This window comes from Balaenoptera borealis, assembly GCF_965194805.1.
Source record: "Balaenoptera borealis genome assembly, chromosome: 10".
In the NCBI taxonomy this organism is placed as follows: domain Eukaryota; kingdom Metazoa; phylum Chordata; class Mammalia; order Artiodactyla; family Balaenopteridae; genus Balaenoptera; species Balaenoptera borealis.
The window spans coordinates 54,516,618-54,539,129 of NC_138874.1; the positions used below are offsets into that span (position 1 = coordinate 54,516,618).

General features: G+C 35.9%; 1 protein-coding gene across 6 annotated transcripts in view; it reads left to right on the forward strand.

The window, feature by feature from the left end:
* The window catches only part of CCAR1 (cell division cycle and apoptosis regulator 1), a 53,194-nt gene that overhangs the window by 22,755 nt on the left and 7,927 nt on the right, over positions 1 to 22,512 (forward strand). For all 6 annotated transcript variants that reach the window (XM_082408596.1, XM_082408597.1, XM_082408601.1 and 3 more), the window contains 11 exons: positions 213 to 342; positions 600 to 761; positions 3,378 to 3,603; positions 4,198 to 4,311; positions 4,856 to 5,022; positions 5,756 to 5,966; positions 6,787 to 6,870; positions 9,393 to 9,578; positions 14,792 to 14,983; positions 18,044 to 18,283; positions 18,666 to 18,777. In XM_082408596.1, the coding sequence (XP_082264722.1) occupies positions 213 to 342; positions 600 to 761; positions 3,378 to 3,603; positions 4,198 to 4,311; positions 4,856 to 5,022; positions 5,756 to 5,966; positions 6,787 to 6,870; positions 9,393 to 9,578; positions 14,792 to 14,983; positions 18,044 to 18,283; positions 18,666 to 18,777 (1,824 nt within the window). The remainder of the gene's footprint in view (positions 1 to 212; positions 343 to 599; positions 762 to 3,377; positions 3,604 to 4,197; positions 4,312 to 4,855; positions 5,023 to 5,755; positions 5,967 to 6,786; positions 6,871 to 9,392; positions 9,579 to 14,791; positions 14,984 to 18,043; positions 18,284 to 18,665; positions 18,778 to 22,512) is intronic.

Genomic DNA, 22,512 nt, shown 5'->3' on the forward strand with positions numbered 1-22,512 from the left:
GGTTTTGTATGGTCCCTGAGCTAAAAATGGTTTTTACATTTTTAAACAATTATTTTAAAATATACAAATATGCAGATGGTCTCTACCATTTACCCTTTATGGGTCACAAAACCGAAAATATTAGCCAAATTTTTCTATATAAAATTTAACCAAGTAATGCTTTTGAACTTCATTTAAATAAATTAAAACATCTTCTTCTGTGTCTTTTAAAGCTGGTTTATTGCAACCTCCTGTCCGTATAGTTTCACAGCCACAACCAGCACGAAGGTTAGATCCACCATCCAGATTTTCAGGAAGAAATGACAGAGGGGATCAAGTGCCCAACAGAAAAGATGACCGAAGGTATGTTTTTAAAAGTATACTTTTGATGGTGGTGATGGTTGCACAGTGTGAATGCACTTAATGCCACTGAACTGTATACTTCAAAATGGTTAAAATGGTAAGTTTATTATATTATTTATATTTTACCACAATTTTCAAAAAGTTACTAAAAATGTATACTGTGGATTCTTGCTTGTATTACCTATGACATTTATTTCATTAAAGAACTCTTCAGTAATGCCAGAAATAATAGTAATTTTAGAAAAATTTGCTTTAAGTCGTGAAAGGGAGAGAGAAAGACGTAGATCCAGAGAAAGATCTCCTCAGAGGAAACGTTCCCGGGAGAGATCTCCTCGAAGAGAGAGAGAGCGGTCACCTCGGAGAGTTCGACGTGTTGTTCCACGTTACACAGTTCAGTTTTCAAAGTTTTCTTTAGATTGGTAAGTTCCCCATTGTTTTCTGAAATTACTAATTTCATAGTTTTGTGTAATTTGGAGGAATGTGATACATTGAGAGATATTTTTCTTACATTTTTCTTACAACTTTCATTTCCTGACATTTGGTGCTCTTAGTTATATAAGGGCAGAAATGCATTTGAAGTAGCACTTCAGTTCTTTGCAAGAGTGCATTATTTTCATACACTCATTAAAGATACCAGCTACTGAAAAAGGCAGCCCCTCTGTAATGGAGTAGTTCATTAAAGGTAAAATTATTTAAGATTCAGATTTATTAATAACTTTATTAAGGTCATACATAGTTCATTGTGTATGATGAAGTAATGATACAGTAGTGACCAATTATTTCAAGTTAGCTGTGGCCATGTAGTATCATAGAAACACAGGTCTACATATATACTCACAAGATACGTAACGTATACACATATGTGTGTATACATCAATACATTTTTTAGCCTTTGAAATCAGAGGTAAGTGGAAAGTTACCAAGAATTTCTGAGCTTCATTTGTGAAATGCAAGTTATATCAACTAGCAGAATTATTGTGAGGTTGAGTTGATTTCATGTATCTAAAGCACTTAACCCAGTGTATGGCAGTTGGAGATACTCAGTGGTGGTTGGGATGTGGTGGCCAACTAGGTAATAGCTGCAAAATTGTAATTCATATAGAGGCAAATTGGTAAATGGCTAATTTGCTCTAATGGAAAGGAAGAATCATCTAAAGGCCTTGGGGCTGGCAATTGTGTGTAAGATAAATTAATAGATGGGAAAAAAAATTTACAGTAAAATAAGAAAAATGAATCAATAGTGTTTAAAGCTGTTCAGCATAGGAACAAATAACTGTGCGCAGTGTCTTAAGAGGGTATTGCTGCATTTCAACAAAGTATAATAATTAATATTCATAATACTGGCCTACAAAAGTTAAAATTTCTATTTATTCAGTTCTAGATTCAGTAAACCAGTGTAGTATTTAAGCTACTCAGTGCCCCAAAAAATCTTGCTTGATGACTTTGCTTAATTGTTAATGTAGTAGGTGTTCATTTACTTTTGCATGTGGTCAAATCATCAACTATTCTTAATTTTTACTAGTCTTCTTGTTACCCCTATTTACTTGTGTGCTTAAAAAATATCTTGTCTGCATATTTCAGAGAAATTCATTGGAAACAAAACCACTTCTCCAGCCCCAGAAATATTAACTAGAGCAGCTCTGCTTTTAAACTTATCTGTTCCCAGTCTAGAATGCTATTCTGGGAGGAGTTGATACTTAGGATATAAATTGAGCAGCTGTCTTTCTCCTTCCAAGTTAAATCTTCACAGTTTCACTTCATTACTTTGAAGTAAATCCCCAGAACATCAGATGAACACATTATAAGTAAAAGTGATTTTAAAGTTTCCATATCTCTTATCATCTATAGTTGTGGAAATCAAGATTTTCTTATAGTAATATGATTATAGGAGACTATATGCCAAGAAGTGATGTTTTGTTTATTTATAGATTTTTCTCCTACGGGATAAAACATGACTTCAAAAACTTAGGAAACTATTACACATACTTTCTGTTTGTAGCACTTCTTTAAAAAACAATTAACAAAACTCAGATAGCTGTTTTTAACATTTTTATTTTGGCAGCAAAATTTTATCCATATAAATATAATTATGTCAACAACCTTAACTGACAAGTTTATCATTCTATATTTCTTATTTTTAGGTTTCACATAAAAAGACATCCCTATAGATACATTAGTTCATATTTCGTACTCTTGCCTTTAGTTGTCATTTGAAAGGATGGTGTAGTTATCTTTTCATCTTACAGACTATTGGTGTTTTCCACTTTTCATTATGCTTTTAACAGAAATCTCTTGGCCTATTACCAGATTGATTTACTTTTGAGTTTCTTTCCTTTAAAAGCTCTGTTTCTTAGGAAAAAGTAAATCATCCTTTAAAAAAAAAATCATTATGCCAGATTTAAAAGGCAAGAAACTTATCCTCTCTTTACATAGTAAATAATCAGGTATGGATCTTAATCATTAGATAGAGAGGTATGGAGATGTGGATAATCCCAAAAACGTTTGGATTTTGTTTTCATGTAGACTTTTATATTTAATTTTAAATTAACTATGCCTGATCTGGGATCTTACTGTAGAATAAAGGTTGTATTTTTTCCAACACTGTATAAACCTGATTGAGGAGCACTCATACTAATTCTTTTTCCTTTTTTATATGCATTCTGTATGAATCATAATTTTCTCAAAAATGCAGCTTCAACTGAGGCAGAATTGCTTTTGTTCAGATCTTTTCTGGAGCTTGAAGTTATTTCAAAGGGTCTTGTCTAAATGAATTTTAAGCTACACACAAAAAATAAAGAAATAACGGTAACACGTAGATACTAGTTATTTATTCAAAACTGTAAGTAAACATATTTGAAAATGACATTTTCATGTACTTCTATGTAAATCTATAGTGCATTCATTAACAGTGACTGTTCATTTTCAGCTGGCTGTTAACTGTATCAGATTATATATTTAGCTTTAGAATTGAATGAATCTTTGCATAGTATTTGGTGTTAAAGGCTCTTTATTCACTACTTATGTCTGTTTTTCAGTCCTAGTTGTGACATGATGGAACTAAGGCGCCGTTATCAGAATTTATATATACCTAGTGACTTTTTTGATGCTCAGTTTACATGGGTGGATGCTTTCCCTTTGTCAAGACCATTTCAGCTGGGAAATTACTGCAATTTCTATGTAATGCACAGAGAAGTAGAGTCCTTAGAGAAAAATATGGCCGTTCTTGATCCACCAGATGCTGATCACTTGTACAGTGCAAAGGTTTGTATTCTGTGATACACAGCTAAAAGTTCTGAGTAGTTATTCATACTAAGAGTGTATGTGGAATTAATCTTCAGAAAGTGGTTATTACGTTTAAGACCTGAATGCCTGTGTTTTCTTCTTGTCTGCCAGATTCTGTTTTGGTTATTTAAGTTATTTAATTTAACCTCTTTTTGCCTTAACTCTTGAGCTGTAAAAATGTTGTTATTGCTTTAACATTTTGAACCTTATAAAAATGTGAAGATGAAGTTCATTTTATTGAGCTTTTTGGAATGTTCTGTGACTTCTGGTAGCCCCAGATAAAAATGTAATGTTGGGTGAATGCAGTATATGTGAGTCTTCAGGGTAACATTCAGTATATTGTTTATGATCAGTAGTTTTCTGCTATTTGAAAAGCATTGATCAAAAAGCATTCCTTGAAAAGTTAAAACTATATAATTATAAGGTATCTAATACCATTTCTGCTATAGCGTTTTACTTTCCATTTTTATAAAAAACTTCAGATAACTATTATGTAAGGATAATTAGTAGTGCTTCTCATTTTTTTACATTACTTTAGACTTTTGACAGGATTGAATTATTTGACTATAATAGGTAATGCTGATGGCTAGCCCTAGTATGGAAGATTTGTATCATAAGTCATGTGCTCTTGCTGAAGACCCACAAGAACTTCGAGATGGATTTCAACATCCTGCTAGACTTGTTAAGGTAAAGTGAAACATTTATTTTAACTTTAGGTGTATATTTGCTTTGCTTAGTTCTAACTGTATATATATAGAATTTAAAAATACTACCATTTAAATTTTGTTGATTTGTTTTATATTTAATTTTAATATAGTTACGGCACTCAATGATGTAGATGTTTTTCTCATTGCAGATTAACGGCTATATCTTATTTGTATGTCACTAGTTCAACTGTCGTTTTGATGTTTTATATTTGAAGCATAGTAAAATCTTAGTGACAATGGATTTAGTGTATCGGGATGCTCTTAAACTTTGAATTATAGCTTGTTTCTTTAAAAGAACTTTTTATCTGAGGAAATATTTTAGAAGGATGAGTTATGATGTATAAGTCCTATTCCATTGCTGAAATGCAGTGTGGAACTCGATGAACTGAACTCTTCCTTGACTGACAGATACCCGAGGTAGTAAAAATGATATTGGAAAGGTTTGTTCCTTTCCTTTTCAAGTATTTCATTTGTAATTTGACAAGTTGCATAATATATGTAAATGATTCTTTGTTTTAAATTAGTTTTTAGTGGGCATGAAAGGCAAGGATGAAGCCATGGCCATTGGAGGCCACTGGTCTCCTTCGTTGGATGGACCAGACCCAGAAAAAGACCCCTCTGTGTTGATTAAGACTGCTATTCGTTGTTGTAAGGCTCTGACAGGCATTGATCTAAGTGTATGCACACAATGGTAAGTACCAATTCATTTCTTGATTAGAAATGTTTTTCTAATAGTTACATAGATGTTCTTGTCTATCAGCCTTCCCCCCCACCCCTTATTTTAGCAATCTTGAACATTCAGGTAATCTCAAAGGAAAATACTAATTTTAGCAAAAGTTTATTTGGTGCCAAAAATGTTTGGGGGAAAAGGATTAAGAACTAATCAAAATAAATTGAAAATTTTAATGTTTTGTTATGCTGAACTTTGGAAGTTGGATGTATGTTGAAAATATTTTTCATTTCATGCATAGCTGGAGAAGATCGTCAAGAGAGAACTTCATTTCATTATAATTCTTTTGTTATAAAATGATGTAGTTGCTGATTATTTTTGTTCAGCCATATTTTCTCTTGAGGCTTATTTGTCCTGTGTATTTTAGTATATTTCTTGTGACTTAATTGAGAATATTCTTTTTTTAGCACATGAAATCTGAACAGCTATCCAGCTTCTTCAGGTATTCTCTAAAATATGGGTAGCTCTGTAATCAAACTTTGAAAATGCCTTGGGGAACATATTCTTCTTTTAACCATAAAATATTGTACAAATGTACCAAAAGAGGAACTATGGCTTCTATAATTTTTTTTTCTTTAGACCAACCTCAAGTTCTTGCAGCAAAATTTCTTTACTTGATGTGCTACAAGTGAACTAGGGTCTTTAAAATGTATTTTAGAATTTTTTTTCCAACATGCTTCTTCCCTTGCAACAGGTACCGTTTTGCAGAGATTCGCTACCATCGCCCTGAGGAGACCCACAAGGGGCGTACAGTTCCAGCTCATGTGGAGACAGTGGTTTTATTTTTCCCGGATGTTTGGCATTGCCTTCCCACCCGCTCAGAGTGGGAAACCCTCTCCCGAGGATACAAGCAGCAGCTGGTCGAGAAGCTTCAGGGTGAACGCAAGGAGGCTGATGGAGAACAGGCACTGAACGCTAATCCCTTTTTCTATTTCCGCTTCTCACAGGCACAGGAACACAGGCACAAATGCACACCACACACTACATAACAAACACACATGGAGGAACATAACTGGTAACAGCGACTGGTAATCCAGCTTTCAGCAGTATAGTTGTATGTTCTTTTCTCTTAAAAAAAAAAAACTGTCTATTATGCTAACTTTAAGAGTGCTGAGACCTCAAAGGAAAATAAGTTGTGCTTAAATTGCACAGAATTTTGTTTTTATCATAGGTCTAGTTGCTGGAATCTGGGACCAGTTGTTGAGCAAGATTCAGTATTAAGCCATTTTAAACATTTTGCCATTTTCTAAAAATTTAAAAAATTTTCTCTTTCACGGTCATCAGTTCTAGTCATGGATATTTGAAATTGGACAACCACAAGTCTGAGAGATTTGAAATTTCAGGCTATGTGGCATCGTCTTTGGTACATTTGAAAGGTCTGACTAAATCAGTCTTAACTTTGGGTGGCTTGAAAATTGGGGCAAGATCACACACTGTTTGGTTAGTGGAGATCGGCAGTGTTTGTGCATCCCTGATATCCTTTGTGTTGTAATTTATCACCCTTTTGTGTTTCACAGATCTGGCTTTGATTGGCTGATGAGTGTCTTTGTGATCAGTTAAAAGTGATAGAATGTATGTACGTGGACTTGCCTAAATAATAACTTTAGGAGAAGACAATCTGAAACATTTGTGACCTTGCACAGATCAGCAACAGACTTTTAAAAGTAAATTACCTTTACTTTAAGGTTTCAGAATAGTAATTCTGTTCTTTACTTTGTATATCAGGATGAAGAAGAGAAGGATGATGGTGAAGCTAAAGAAATTTCCACTCCTACCCATTGGTCTAAACTTGATCCAAAGACAATGAAGGTAACTTTGAAAGTAATGGTATTTAATTTGAAATCTTTGAACAGGAATAGAGGATGTTGTGGACAGTAGTTTTTCAGATATAAGCCATTAGAAATGAAGTCCACTGGTTTTATATAAATGTTTTTTGTTGTTTGTGTGTGTGTGTGTGTGTGTGTGTGTGTAAAAATTAAAAGGTGACTTCATACATCAGTTCAGCCACTGTCTGTCGAATGTAATATACATGTGCCTATAGTATGAACAATATTTGCTTTTTTGATTTGGGAACTGACCAAGAGGCGGAATTTCTGCACTTAATTAACTTAAATTCAAGGAGAAGGAATGAAACATAGGAAAAAGATTATCCAGTTTTTAAATAAAATTTTAAAATAAAATGTGGATTGATATACATCTGAAGTAGGAAGAAGATAATTTAAGAGCCTTTTTTGAAAATCTTTGATTAACCCATCATAACTAGTTTTTTTTTGCTCCCCAGCACCTCTGGACCTATTATCTTTTTGCAGTTTTGTATCTCTGGGCCTATATTGTGAATGTAGATCCATAGATTCTACATACATAAATTCTACATAGATCAGAAGATCAGAAGCTGGCTTGCTTTTGCAACTTCCTGTTTAACACATAAAAGCTGACCTTTTTATTAACTTCTGTCCTCAGCAAAATACAGGGTTTTTTTTTAATGAAAGTGTAGTTTTTAAACCAACATTGCTTTTTTAGTAGAGAATGTGTATCATAAGAATGTTTGCCCTTCTTACACTACTCCAGGTTATTTTCCTCAACATCAGGTTTCATATAGAGTCCTATAGATTCAGAAAATTAGATTAAGCCTGCACTCCAAGGACTTTTTGTCAAACTGATGGCTTTGCTATTTTTTCTTATTTAAAGTTTGTATTCCTTTTCTTTTTTTTATGAAAGAAATTTATTATTTGTAAAGCACATTTCCAATAAAATTGGGATAATTTTCAGTATCTCTCCCTTAATAAAGAAAAATTTTAGTAAACAAGATGACAAATTATCCGTATTATCTCGAGAAATTCTTTTTTCTTTTTTAACATCTTTATTGGAGTATAATCGCTTTACAATGCTGTGTTAGTTTCTGCTTATAACAAAGTGAATCAGCTATATGTATACATATATCCTAGTATCCCCTCCCTCTTGCATCTCCCTATCCCACCCCTCTAGGTGGTCACAGAGCACTGAGCTGAGCTCCCCGTGCAATGCAGCTGCTTCCCACTAGCTATCTATTTTACATTTGGTAGTGTATATATGTCAGTGCTACTCTCACTTCGTCCCAGCTTACCCTTCCCCCTCCCCATGTCCTCAAGTCCATTCTCTACGTCTGCATCTTTATTGCTGTCCTGCCCCTAGGTTCATCAGAACCTTTTTTTTTTTTTTTAAGATTCCATATATGTGTGTTAGCATACAGTATTTGTTTTTCTCTTTCTGACTTACTTCACTCTGTATGACAGACTCTAGGTCCATCCACCTCACTACAAATAACTCAATTTTGTTTCTTTTTATGGCTGAATAATATTCCATTGTATATATGTGCCACATCTTCTTTATCCATTCATCTGTCGATGGACACTTAGGTTGCTTCCATGTCCTGGCTATTGTAAATAGAGCTGCAATGAACATTGTGGTACATGACTTTTTTTGAATTACGGTTTTCTCAGGGTATATGCCCAGTAGTGGGATTGCTGGGTCGTATGGTAGTTCTGTTTTTAGCTTTTTAAGGAAGCTCCATACTGTTCTCCATAGTGGCTGTATCAATTTACATTTCCACCAACAGTGCAAGAGGGTTCCCTTTTCTCCACACCCTCTCCAGCATTTATTGTTTGTAGGTTTTTTGATGAAAACTTGTATTCCTTTTGATTATAAATATAAGGCATGCTTATTTTAAAAATTGGTGTATGCATAAAAAATTGAAGAAAAAAAATTTCTCAAGCCTGTCATTCAAACACAACATTTCTTAAAAATTCTTTGTATTATCTTCCATTATTTTTTCTGGGTACAAGCTGGTTGGTTGGTTGGTTGGTTGGTTCTAATCATGTTGTGTAAAAAAGTTGTTGTTGTTTTCAATTAATAATAATGTTTCCCATGTAATTATTTTTAGATGTTCTATACTGTTCCATCTAGTTGATGTACTGCTTTTTTTTCTTTGGTATTACCGTTTTATTGGATATTTAGATTCTTCACTTTTTTGGAGGGAGGGATTATGACAAGGAATGTATCGATATAAAAAGTTTTTTTCTTGTGTTTAGGTTATTTCCTTAGGGTAAATTCCCAGAAATTAGAATTTCTGGGTCAAAGAGCATTAACTTCTTTTTAAAAGCATCTTAAAACATGTTGCAAATTATTTTTGAAAAATACTCTGTCGGTTTGCATTTTCACAGACATTTTATGAGCTGTACAACTGTCCCTTTCACCAAAATTAAAAAAAAAAAATCATACAAAAGATCATTGCACAGTTACCTATTTCACTATCCTGTTTTCCTTTTCTGTGTTTTTATGGTGTGTATATTTAGGTAAATGATCTCCGAAAAGAATTAGAAAGTCGAGCTCTTAGTTCCAAAGGGTTAAAATCCCAGTTAATAGCCCGACTGACAAAACAGCTTAAAGTAGAAGAGCAAAAAGAAGAACAAAAGGAATTAGAGAAATCTGAGAAAGAAGAAGAAGAAGAGGATGATAGGAAATCTGAAGATGATAAAGAGGTATATACTAAATCATTTAAATACTATTAAACATAATATGGGTTTATAGGGTTCTTGGAATATGTATGTATTAAGGTATAGTTTACAGAATAGAAAAATTCAATCTTTTAGTGAACAGTTGTGCAAGTTTTGACACATGCATATAGTCGTGTAACCACCACCACCACAGTCATGATATAAAACAGGTCTTTCACCTCCTAAAAATACCCTGTACCCCTTTGTAAGCATTTTCTTCTCCCACCCCGTCAGCCGCTGGAAGCCACTGATCTGTTTTCCTATAGTTTGTCTTTTCCAATATATCATGTAAATGGAATTACATAACCTTTTTAGTCTGACCTCTTTAACTTAGCATGATGCATTGGAGATTCACCCATTTTATTGTGTTTCCATAGTTTGTTCCTTTTCATTTCTGAATAGTATTCCATAGTATCAGTGTATCATAGTTTGTTTATTCATTCTCCACTGGAGACACAGTTGAATGATTTCCAAGTCACGTATTTTTAATCCTCCCTCTTAAAAATGAATAATAATGTTTTAGATATAAAAAATGAAATGAAATTTGGTTGACAAAGCCACTAGTTCAGAGATGGAGTTCTAGTGAAGTGCTTCTCTGAGAATTGTGCTGCTTTAAAGCTGTGTGTTTGATTGCATTTCAGTCCTTAAGACTCAGAGGCTGTTTATTCACTCCCATTTATGCCTCAATCTTATGCCCAGAAGAGTAACTTATGGATGTTTTCTGAATTTGAAACATGGGGAAATCAGAAGTGTGTTACAACACCAGTAATTGGATAAACCGACATTATGTGTTTCGCAGTGGAATGCATTGTGAAGTATACGTCGTTATTTATGAAGTATTCCTGCCGAAAATGTTTTACCTTAATCTAATTGTAAGAAAACAGATAAATTTAAAATGTACGAAATTCTACAAAGCAGCTTGTCTGAACTTTTCAAAAAATGTCCATGTAATGAAAGAAGAAAAATGGTTTAGATTAAAGAAGGTTAACAAGACATGACAACTGAATGCACTGAGCAAAACTTGACTGAATCCCGGATAGAGGGGAAAAAGCCATAAAGAGTAATTGTGGGGTAATTGGAGAAATTTGATTATGGATGTGATATTAGATAATAGTGAAGAACTGTTAAATTTCTTGGATGTGATAATGATTTTGTAATTATGTAGGAAAATTACCTTGTTCTGAAGAGATGCATGATTTCTTATTTTACTATGTAAGTTATATTTATTTTTATAGTGAAATTGTCTCAGAGTTGGCCAGCAGGAGGCCTTTCAAGTTGTCTTCTGTGTTCTTGGAAATGTCCTTGTCATTTTCTGAGGACTTTCTTATTTTGCAGCACAGTACAGTGTTTTAGTCTCACCGTGTACTATCCCTGCCCTATTACTGAAATCAGCCATTTCCCCAGCAAGTCCTGGTATCTTTTAGTGAAGAATGGTACATCATATTTACTACAATAAAGTCATAAGTTTGTACTGATATCTCCAATTCTACTCCAGCATCACAGAGTTCATTCTAGTTTTCTCTCTTTCCATGTATCTTAACTCCTTTCTCCAATAATGAGAAACATACCTTCTATTACACTTAATATATTTGCTTACTTTCTCAGTTGTCCATCACGCTCCCTCTCCAATTTGAATATCCTCACTCTGCTCTCATTCCCTGCCCTGTGCTTTCTCTGTATGGATACCCTTCTTGCTTCATTTGGGTTTCAATTCCTGGTAACTGAGCAGCTCATCTGCTCTGGGCCATTGTAGCACTCCTTCCTCACAGCCTCCATCCCCTGTATAGACACCTGCTTTGCTTGTAGGAATTGCTTTAGAACTGAATTGTTCAGGACAGGAAGAGCAGAAAAAGAAGGCAGAGAGTTGATTTTCACTTTTTGATGTTAGCGGCCATTGGTGCTCAAATCCTAGATCCACTGATATATTGGGGTTCAATAATGGTGATATCATAATTCTTATTTTGTGTTCACATATTCTCTTCACCTGCTGTTTGGTTACCCAGGTGGTACAGGTTTGCCTTTTGGTAAATTCATATAGAAGAAGGCAGGATCAATACTTGATTCTTTTCTTTCTTTCTTTTTAAAATATAGAATATTAGGACTTCCCTGGTGGTCCAGTGGTTAAGACTCTGCACTTCCACTGCAGGGGGTGTAGGTTCAATCCTTGGTTGGGGAACTAAGATCCCACATACCGCCTGATGTGGCCAAAAAATATATGTGTGTGTGTGTGTGTGTGTGTTGCTAAATCAAGCACTATTTTTTGTTGTTGTTTATCCAGCTTTCATGAAAATGCATTGGTTCCCTGCCATCTTCAGGTGGTTACCTGTTTGTTTTTATTTTTTATTTTAATTAATTAATTTCTTTTTTTTAGCTGCATTGGGTCTTCGTTGCTGCACACGGGCTTTCTCTAGTTGCAGTGAGCGGGGGCTACTCTTCGTTGCGGTGTGCGGGCTCTAGGTGCGCAGGCTTCAGTAGTTGTGGCACGTGGGCTTGGTAGTTGTAGCTCGTGGGCTCTAGAGTGCAGGCTTAGTAGTTGTGGCACACGGGCTTAGTTGCTCCACAGCATGTGAGATCTTCCTGGAACAGGGCTGTAACCTGTGTCCCCTGCATTGGCAGGCGGATTCTTACCCACTGTGCTACCAGGGAAGTCCAGTAATAGTTTTTTATTTGTTCGTTCCCTTGCTTTTGTTTTCTTTAAGGAATTCTGATGTCTTGTATTGACCTTGTTTGCTTCCTCAATATTGGTCACTTTTTCTTGAATACTTTTCATTTCTTTTTGATTTTTAAGATTTCCACATTACCTGTTCTCTTAAGGCATTATCTCTTGAGTTTATTTGCTTTTTTATTCCTTCTAGTTTATTTTTAAATTTCTGAAACTATCTTTTCTGATTGTTCCCTAAATTCTGTCACCTCATTTTCTTTTTTTTTTTTTAATATATTTCTTTATTTATTTATGGCTGCATTGGGTCTTCGTTGCTGCGCATGGGCTTTCTCTAGTTGCGGCGAGTGGCGGCTTCGCTTCATTGCAGTGCGGTGGCTTCTCTTGTTGCAGAGCACGGGCTCTAGGCATGTGGGCTCAGTAGTTGTGGCTCACAGGCTCTAGAGCGCAGGCTCAGTAGTTGTGGTGCATGGGCTTAGTTGCTCCGCGGCATGTGGAATCTTCCCGGACCAGGGCTCGAACCCGTGTCCCCTGCATTGGCAGGTGGATTCTTAACCACTGCGCCACCAGGGAAGCCCTGGACCATTTTTAAAGTCTTTATTGAATTTGTTATAATATTGCTTCTTTTTTTTTTTTTTTTTTATGTTTTGGTTTTTTGGCTGCAAGGCATGTGGGATCTTAGCTCCCTGACCAGGGATTGAACCCGAACTCCCTGCATTGGAAGGCAAAGTCTTAACCACTGGACTGCCAGGGAAGTCCCTGTCACCTCATTTTCTACTTTTAAAATTCTTATTCATGTTGTTCTTTCATATCATGTAACATTTTCTTTTCCTTTTTTAAATATTTATTTACTTATTTATTTGGTTGTGTCTGGTCTTAGTTGTGGCAGGCGGGATCCTTAGTTGCAGCCTACCAGCTCCTTAGTTGTGACATGTGAACTCTTAGTTGTGGCCTGTATGTGGGATCTAGTTCCCTGACCAGGGATCGAATCCGGGCCCCCTGCATTGGGAGCACGGGGTCTTAACCACTTTGCCACCAGGAGGTCCCTGTAACATTTTCTTAATGTCTTTTAGCACACTTTAAAATAGTAAGTTAAGATTTTTATCTGCCTTTTGGCCATGGCTTTCTGCCCCACTTTCATTGTCTGCCAGAGATGTGATTCTGCTCCTTGTTCTTTTTTTTTCCTAATAAAAACTTTGGGGGGCTTCCCTGGTGGCGCAGTGGTTGAGAACCTGCCTGCCAATGCAGGGGACACGGGTTCGAGCCCTGGTCTGGGAAGATCCCACATGCCGCGGAGCAACTGGGCCCGTGAGCCACAACTACTGAGCCTGAGCGTCTGGAGCCTCTGCTCCGCAACAAGAGAGGCCGCGATAGTGAGAGGCCCGCGCACCGCGATGAAGAGTGGCCCCCACTCGCCGCAACTGGAGAAAGCCCTCACACAGAAACGAAGACCCAACACAGCCAAAAATAAACATAATAAATAAATAATAAATAAAAATTAAAAAACAAAAACAAAACTTTGGGATTTGACCTCAGTACTTTTCTACTGCTCATGTTTATGTGAATGTAGTTTGCCTAAAGTTTATTAGGAGATTGCTTCAGATAGCTTTTCTAACTTCACAGAGCTCTGTGTTCTGTTATTTTCTTGTTCTGTCAAAAAATATGGTGGCTTGCTGAGATTTCGATCTTTATTGCCCTCTATCACTTTTTATCTGGACCTTCTCCTCCCTTGTCTCTGTTGTCTCTGTTGTCCCTGTCTGGCTCACTATTGATTCTGCTCTCAGAAGTTTCTCCTCATTGTGGGGGCCCTGTGCTGGAAGGATGCCCTGGTAATTGAGCTTTGCAAGTTCATAGGTGGGGCTAGAATATCTGGGCCCTTTCAGATCTTAACACTGACCCCTTGTATACCCTCACTCACCTTTCCCTATTTTCAGCTGCTATTCTTAAATTTACCTGCTGTGCTCTCCATTGCCTGATTATTTTATGGTTTTCCTGTTCTTAGATCCAACAGGCAACCTCGTTGCTTCCTTCTGCTTTCCCCCCACACAGATGTCAGTAACACATAGCTGTTTGGGGTCTTGTGACTTTTTCCTACTTACTTGTATATTGGGGTTTGTGGGGATACCTTATCACCTCGTTTTGTGGTGCATAGACATGGATTTTGGTTTTGGTATCTAGATTATTCTGTCTTTTTTTTAAATGTGGGGATTCAGGTAGACCCACAAACTATGTTACCATGACTATTTTCCCAGAATCTCCTGATTTATATGATGTTAATATAGGTTTGTGGGGTTTCTTTCCTCTTTAGAAGGCAGTTTCTTACTCTGGGAAATTGAAAAGAAAGCGAATTAGGAGCCATAAAAGCTGCTGTCCTCTTTATTAAATTTGAACTTTGCTCCCTTCTTAGCCCTTAAGGTTGGTATTATCATTGTATGGTGTCATAGAAATTTGCCCTTTTTCTTTACATATGGTGTACATTTGGTATGTATACATAATGTACATGCAGGTTTAACCATTACTTAAAATTTCAAATTTGTAGGAAGAAGAAAGAAAACGTCAAGAGGAACTAGAACGCCAGCGTCGGGAAAGAAGATATATTTTGCCTGATGAGCCAGCCATCGTTGTACATCCAAACTGGGCTGCAAAAAGTGGCAAGTTTGATTGTAGCATCATGTCTTTGAGTGTTCTTTTGGACTACAGATTAGAGGATAATAAAGAACATTCATTTGAGGTAATGTTTTAAGTTTGAATTGGGATCCAAATAAGGTTCACACATTGGTCAGTATATCTCTTAAATCTCTTTTGAGTGCCTCTTTCATTGTTTTTGTTTTTTGTATTTTCCTTACAATGTATTTTTTTTGGGAAAAAACAACCAGATAATGTTCCCTACAGACTCACTTTTGCTGATTGCATTCCTGTGATATGGTTTAAGTGTTCTTCTGGCCTCTCTATTTCCCATAAATTGATAGTTGGACCTAAAGTCTCAATCCGGTTCAGGTTCAATTATTTATTTCCCAAGACTACATCACAAGTAGTGGTGTAGTGGTGTGTTCTTTTATCAGGATATTGGGAGACATATGATACAATAATCTCTAACTGCCTCTCTTGGGAATGTGGTAGCACTTTATTATTTACTCTAGAATTAAAATACCATTTAGTGGGATTGAAACTTTTACTTGTGATTGATTTAGGTGTAAGATAAAATAATTGATGTTTATATTTTCAACATGAATCTGTTTCTTTGTACCATTACTTTAGAGTAGCTTTACAACAAACAGTTCATGTCATTTTTCAAAACAGTTGAAATGCACTTTCATCCCTAAGTAAGTGATTGCTTCATTCTTTAAACAAAACAATGTAAAATATCCCCAAATATCAGTTTTGTAAATAGCCTGTACAAAATTATAATTGTGTTCAATTATTGTGTCTTATTAAGATATCTCACATTGTGTTATTTGATAAATTATATTGGAAAAATCAATCATACCTACTTGACCCAGGAGGTCATTGTTCACCAGATGGTAAGATAAAAATGAAGTGCTTAGACCAGAGACATTTGCAAACAAATATAGAGGACTACTGAGGCAGTTAATAAACATGAAATGCATGTTTATTGGTCTTGAAATAAACTATGTTACAATATTAACATATTTACATTTTTTGAAACATTGATAATTCCAGTAAGCCAGTGTCCTTAAACATTATATACAATGTGATTTTATTTTTATTACCAATTGCCATAAATTTAACTCTTAATAGTGCCTATCATGTAGTAATCATTCAAGAAGTAAATAAATAAATTTAAAAAATAGTCTTTGGTATTACTTACTGCTTATAAAGTATATACTGTATACCTAACGGATGCTGTAAGAGGATGTCAAATTAATGCTGCTCGGTGGAAACAAGGTGATTTAGGAACAGCCCTCTGCTAGCAGAATGATCCTTTATTTTTCTTCCTTTCCACCTAACATACCCCCTTGGTTAGTTTCCTTTTAATCTATCATTAGAATGTAAGTCATTTTGGTATATGAATTTAAAAGAAATTATTCTGTAACTAAGAAAAACCGTATATCAATAATAAATAGATTTTTGACTGATTTAATTTTAATGCTAGGTGTACCTTTGTCTTTTCACTGCTTGTAGATGAAAAGATATGTAGAATTAATACTGATATTCTAGTTACTGCTCTAGGTTTCTTCCAAGCTAACACATTTTAATTGCTTTTTTTTTGTTTGTTTTTTGTTTATTTATTTATTTTTGGCTGTGTTGGGTTTTCATTGGTGCGCACAGGCTTTCTCTAGTTGTGGTGAGCGGGGGCTTCTCGTTGCCGTGGCTTCTCTTGTTGCGGAGCACGGGCTCTAGGCACGCGGGCTTCAGTAGTTGTGGCACGCAGGCTAAGTAGTTGTGGCTTGTGGGCTCTAGAGCGCAGGCTCAGTAGTTGTGGCTCACGGGCCTAGTTGCTCCGCGGCATGTGGGATCTTCCCGGACCAAGGCTCGAACCCATGTGCCCTGCATTGGCAGGTGGATTCTTAACGACTGCGCCACCAGGGAAGTCCCTTAATTGCTTTTTATTTGAGTAATAGAAGATAGAAGAATCTAAGAAAAATATATGACTCTTGCTATTTACCTACACAAATGGAGATTTTATTTAATTTTTACATTAATGATTAAGAGAAAAGAATTCTCAACATCTTAATGGTCATTTTACTGATAATAGATTTCTTTTTATTTAAAACGTATGAAGACGGCATGAATGAAAGAAAAATAGATTGTAAGATCAATTATAGTTTTAATACATTGTATATTTCTTTATGATCTGGAAAATAGTCTTATTGAAGTGTTTTACCAATTATACTGAACACATTGCCAAAGATTACGTATTTTAGAACTGTTGTAACTATTTCAAGTTCTAGACCCTTTTAATCTGTTGAATGCAATTGCCTTAGATATATTTACATAGGGAATTCCCTGGCAGTCCAGTGGTTAGGACTCAGTGCTTTCACTGCCTGGGTCCAGGTTCAGTCCCTGGTCGGGGAGTTAAGATATCCTACAAGCCATGCGTCATGGCCAAAAGAAAGAAAAAAAAAAAGATATATTTACATAGGATATTTAGTATATAATTTTAGATTCATGAATATATTAAAGGTCATTTTCCCTGGATCCTTACATAGTAATAATGCTTACTCCCTACTCAGAGTTTTGATTTGGTTTCCCCTGCATGGAATGCTCTTCTGGGTATCTATGCAATGGCTCATTCCCTTGCTGCCCTCACATCACTTTTCAAACGTCACTTGATCAGAAAGGCCATCTCTGGCTACGCTCCCTTGTTACTCTCTGTGCTCTTATCCTGCTTGTTTTTCTTATAATTTAATGTTGATTTGATTATTCCATACTTTGTCCCACTAGATTGTTAGCTTATGAGAGTTGGGATTTTTACCTGCTTTCTTCACTGCTGTATCCCCAGTGCCACGAACAGTCCCTGGAACATAGTAGGCATTTCATAAAAACTTGCTGAGTACACCTCATGATAAATGTACATGATAAAGTAATGCAGTTATTATTTTTTGTAATATTTGGCCCAAAGTATACCAAACATAGTATTTATAGCTTCAGGAGAGTTTTTGAGGATTTTGAGACTACTCAGCATCATTGACATCAATTATTATAATTTTATTGTTAGTGCACATTAATTGTCAGATGTGATAGATTATCATTTGATAAGTTACTGATTTGCTGGATTTGTTCAATATTTCTATTAAAGTTGGCTGGGTTACTCTTTGTCTTTTTATAGGTTTCATTATTTGCAGAGCTTTTCAATGAAATGCTTCAAAGAGATTTTGGCGTCAGAATATATAAATCATTATTGTCTCTTCCTGAGAAAGAGGATAAAAAAGAAAAGGAAAAGAAAAGCAAAAAAGATGAGAGAAAAGATAAAAAAGAAGAAAGAGATGATGAAACTGATGAGCCAAAACCCAAAAGGAGAAAATCAGGAGATGATAAAGATAAAAAAGAAGATAGAGATGAAAGGAAGGTCTGTAAATATTTCCAGGACCAGCAACCAGGTTTAGTTTCTAATTAGTCTTCTGGAGTGTAACACATGACAATGAATTCCATCAGAATAGTAAAATGTAAAGGCCAAACTAAAAAATTTTAGTGTATTATTAGAAATTTAAGTCTTTGAATTAAGCCTATTTAAGCATCTATAACGAGTGTTGTGATAGTTTATTCTTTAAGGTATATAGCATGATGGTCTGATTTATGTATATTGCGAATGGTAGTTTATTCTTAAAGTATATTATTGTTACAAGATATTTATAATGTGATACTATTTCAAGTAAATTTAGTCAATTTAATGTTTTTCTTTTAGTTGTTTGGTGAGATCTTGCTGAATTTTAAGACATTTTAAATTACAGAAAGAAGATAAAAGAAAAGATGATTCTAAAGATGATGATGAAACTGAAGAAGATAATAATCAAGATGAATATGATCCAATGGAGGCAGAGGAAGCTGAGGATGAAGAAGATGGTATGATTCAAATTTATTTTCCCTTAAGATGAAAAATACAATTTTTGTTTGGGGACTTTGTATCACTGAAATCTATAATTGTAATATTTTTTAGGGTAGGAACAGTAAAATATTCTCTAGTGAAAATATGTTAAGTATTGTTTTACTAATTTTTAGGTGAGAGGATTGTTTTAAGAAATGTTTATTTTTAACTATCATATGTTCCATATATAATTCTAACAACTTGAGGGAAAAAAAATTTCCCAAACGTGGTGTTAAACTGTGTCATGAAAAGGTATAATAGTCTTTCTTGTTTCACAGAATATAATCTTCTTTAGAAAACTAATTAATTATAAAGACTATGATACAAGCAAAAGAGTACATACAGCATATAGAGTTTAAAGACTAATAATAATAAGCACCTGTATACCTACCACCCATGTTTTTTTTTTAATTATTTTTTATTTTTTTTTAAGAATTCAGTCTTTGTTTTATGGGAGAATTTTTATTTTTTTATTTTTATTTTTTTTAAAGATTTATTGATTGATTGATTGCTATGTTGGGTCTTCGTTTCTGTGCTAGGGCTTTCTCTAGTTGTGGCAAGCGGGGGCCACTCTTCATCGCGGTGCGCGGGCCTCTCACTATCGTGGCCTCTCTTGTTGCGGAGCACAGGCTCCAGAGGCGCAGGCTCAGTAGTTGTGGCTCACGGGCCTAGTTGCTCCGCGGCATGTGGGATCTTCCCAGACCAGGGCTCGAACCCGTGTCCCCTACATTAGCAGGCAGATTCTCAACCACTGCTCCACCAGGGAAGCCCCCACCCATGTTTTAAATAACAAACTTTTACCAGTAGTAATGATATTCAAAATACTTTACTAGTCATAGATGCCAGCCCTAAAGTACTTATGGAGTACCACTGAGTACCTGTCAGTTTCCATGTAGATTTGGGACTTTTTACAAAAATTTTTTTTTGAGATGAGAAAATCGTAAGAGTTTTTTTGTTTTGGTAGTACATATCTTTGAGGATTATTACTACTTAAGGTGTTCTTGGTTTGCCTCTACATTTTTTCTTTCTACCGCAGCATTTTATTTTTCTTCTAATTGATGAAAATATTCAAACATAAAAGAAGTTGAAAGAATAGTGCATTGAATACCCTATATCCCACAGTTGATTCAGTAGTTAATATTTTATCTTACTTGTGTTGTCTGTGTGTTTGCATGTGTATGTTTCTGACCCATTTGAAAGTAGGAATTCTTCAGCTTGCCTAAGAAAAGACATTCTCTTAACCACAATTCCATAATCACCCCTAAGAAAATTAACAATAATGTCATACACCATCTATTGATGCCATCTAATGTGTAGTCTTAATTGTTCTAATAATTCAGTAGCAATGATATAATATGCATATATCAGTATTTCTTTTATCTTCATTACCTGCTCTGCTCAGTGAAGATTAGCCCTTTTTTCTTTTTTTTTTGGCTGTGTTGGGTCTTGGTTGCTGTGCGCGGGCTTTTTCTAGTTGTGGCGAGCAGAGGCTACTCTTCATTGCGGTGCACGGGCTTCTCATTGTGGTGGCTTCTCCTGTTGTGGAGCACGGGCTCTAGGCGCATGGGCTTCAGTAGTTGCAGCACGTGGGCTCAGTAGTTGTGGCTCGAGGGCTCTAGAGCGCACGCTCAGTAGTTGTGACACACGGGTTTAGTTGCTCTGAGGCATGTGAGATCTTCCCGGACCAAGGCTCAAACCCGAGTCCCTGCATTGGCAGGCGAATTCTTAACCACTGCGCCACCAGGGAAGTCCCAAGATTAGCCTTTTTTACAGTCCCATTTTCTCTCCTCCATCCTCCCAGTATTGTTTTATCACTGCTTTTGTTAAATCACTAAACAGTGTTCTCATTATTTTGTTTATGTCAGAATGTCCTAGCTCTCATCCCTTAGTTGTCTTCTTTATTCCTTTTCTGCCATATAACTCCCTTGGTGGTGTTCTCTTCCATTCTCCCAACTTTAAGTACAATTTGCATGTACTGACAATTCTCAAATTTATATCTCAAGTCAGACTTCTCTTATTCTTCTATATCAGCTGCCTATTTGTCATCTCCACTTAAGTTATCTGACATTTCAAACTAAACATGTCTAAGACTGAACTCTTGCTTTTCCTTTTCACCATAAAGAAAACAAACAAAAAAATCCTCTACCTTCTGCCTTCCGCACCTCTTTTGATGGCAATCCCATCCTTAGAGTTGCTCAAGCTAAAATCTAGGAGTCATCCTTGACACACACTCTCTCTCTCTCTGTCATATTCCATTTCCAGTCTATCAGGAGGTCATATTGCCTCTGTCTTCAAAATATACCCAGAATCAGACCATTTCTCACCAGCGTCACTGATCTAACCTTAATCCAACCCATGTTGTTTCTTGCCTGGATTATTTTAATAGTCCCTTATACTGGTTTCCCTGCCTATCCCCTTCCTCTAAAGTCTCTTTACAATAAGTTGCCAGAATAACCTTTGTATAAGTCATTTATTTGTTCAAATTCTTACAGTCGCTCTCCATTTCACTCTATGAAAAAAGCCACAGTGTTTACAATGACCTGTAAGACCCTACCATATCAAGTCTTTTTTTTTTTAAAAAAGATTTTATTGATTGATTGATTGATTGATTGCTATGTTGGGTCTTCGTTTCTGTGCTAGGGCTTTCTCTAGTTGCGGCAAGCGGGGGCCACTCTTCATTGTGGTGTGCGGGCCTCTTACTATCGTGGCCTCTCTTGTTGCGGAGCACAGGCTCCAGACGCGCAGGCTCAGTAGTTGCGGCTCACGGGCCTAGTTGCTCCGCGGCATGAGGGATCTTCCCAGACCAGGGCTCGAACCCATGTCCCCTGCATTAGCAGGCAGATTCTCAACCACTGCGCCACCAGGGAAGCCCCCATATCAAGTCTTTAATTTTGTCTCTTACAACTCTTTCCACTTGCTCATTGCACCTCAGTCACTGGGACCTCCTTGAACTCATTATACATGCTCCTGTGTTAAGACCTTTGCATTGGCAGTTCCTTCTGCCTGCACGCTCTCGTAGAGACCCACCTTGCTGACTCCCCCAACACCTTCAGTCTCTGTTGAGCTATCGCTTTCTCAGTGAGGTCTACTCTGCACCCTACGCTATTTAAAATTGCAGTCTCCTCCCCACCCCCACCAAAGTACACATTCCTGATGCCTCCTTACCCCGTTCTACTTATAGAATTTATAACCTAGTCTACTATACTGTTTACTTGGTTTACTTATTGTCTGTCTTCTTTCCACTTGAATATAAGCTCTTAATAAGAAAAAGAGAGATTTTTCTTTATTTTCTTTGCTGATGTATATTGGAAGTTCCTAGAACAGCCTAAATATCCAAATAGGCTCTAAATAGATACTTGTTGAACTAATATCATAAACTGCAAAGCCAAATAGGGTGGTATGATTATAGTTTTGGGGTTTTTTTGGTTTCCTTGGTATTTCTAATTGATGCTTGCTTATGTTATCATTTTTCCCCATACTTTGCATCTCATTATCCAATCAGGTTTCCAGAAGACCACTTTTTTCCCCATGGAAAATTAGAATTTGTGGTTAAAAAAAAATATATATATATATATATATATTTGTGTGTGTGTGTGTATATAGTACCAGTTAATGTCTAAAATGGTGTTGAATCTTCTTAGTAATCAGAGGAGCAAATAACAGTGAGGGTCTAATTTTTACCTGTCAAATTGATGAAACTTAAGTTTCTAATA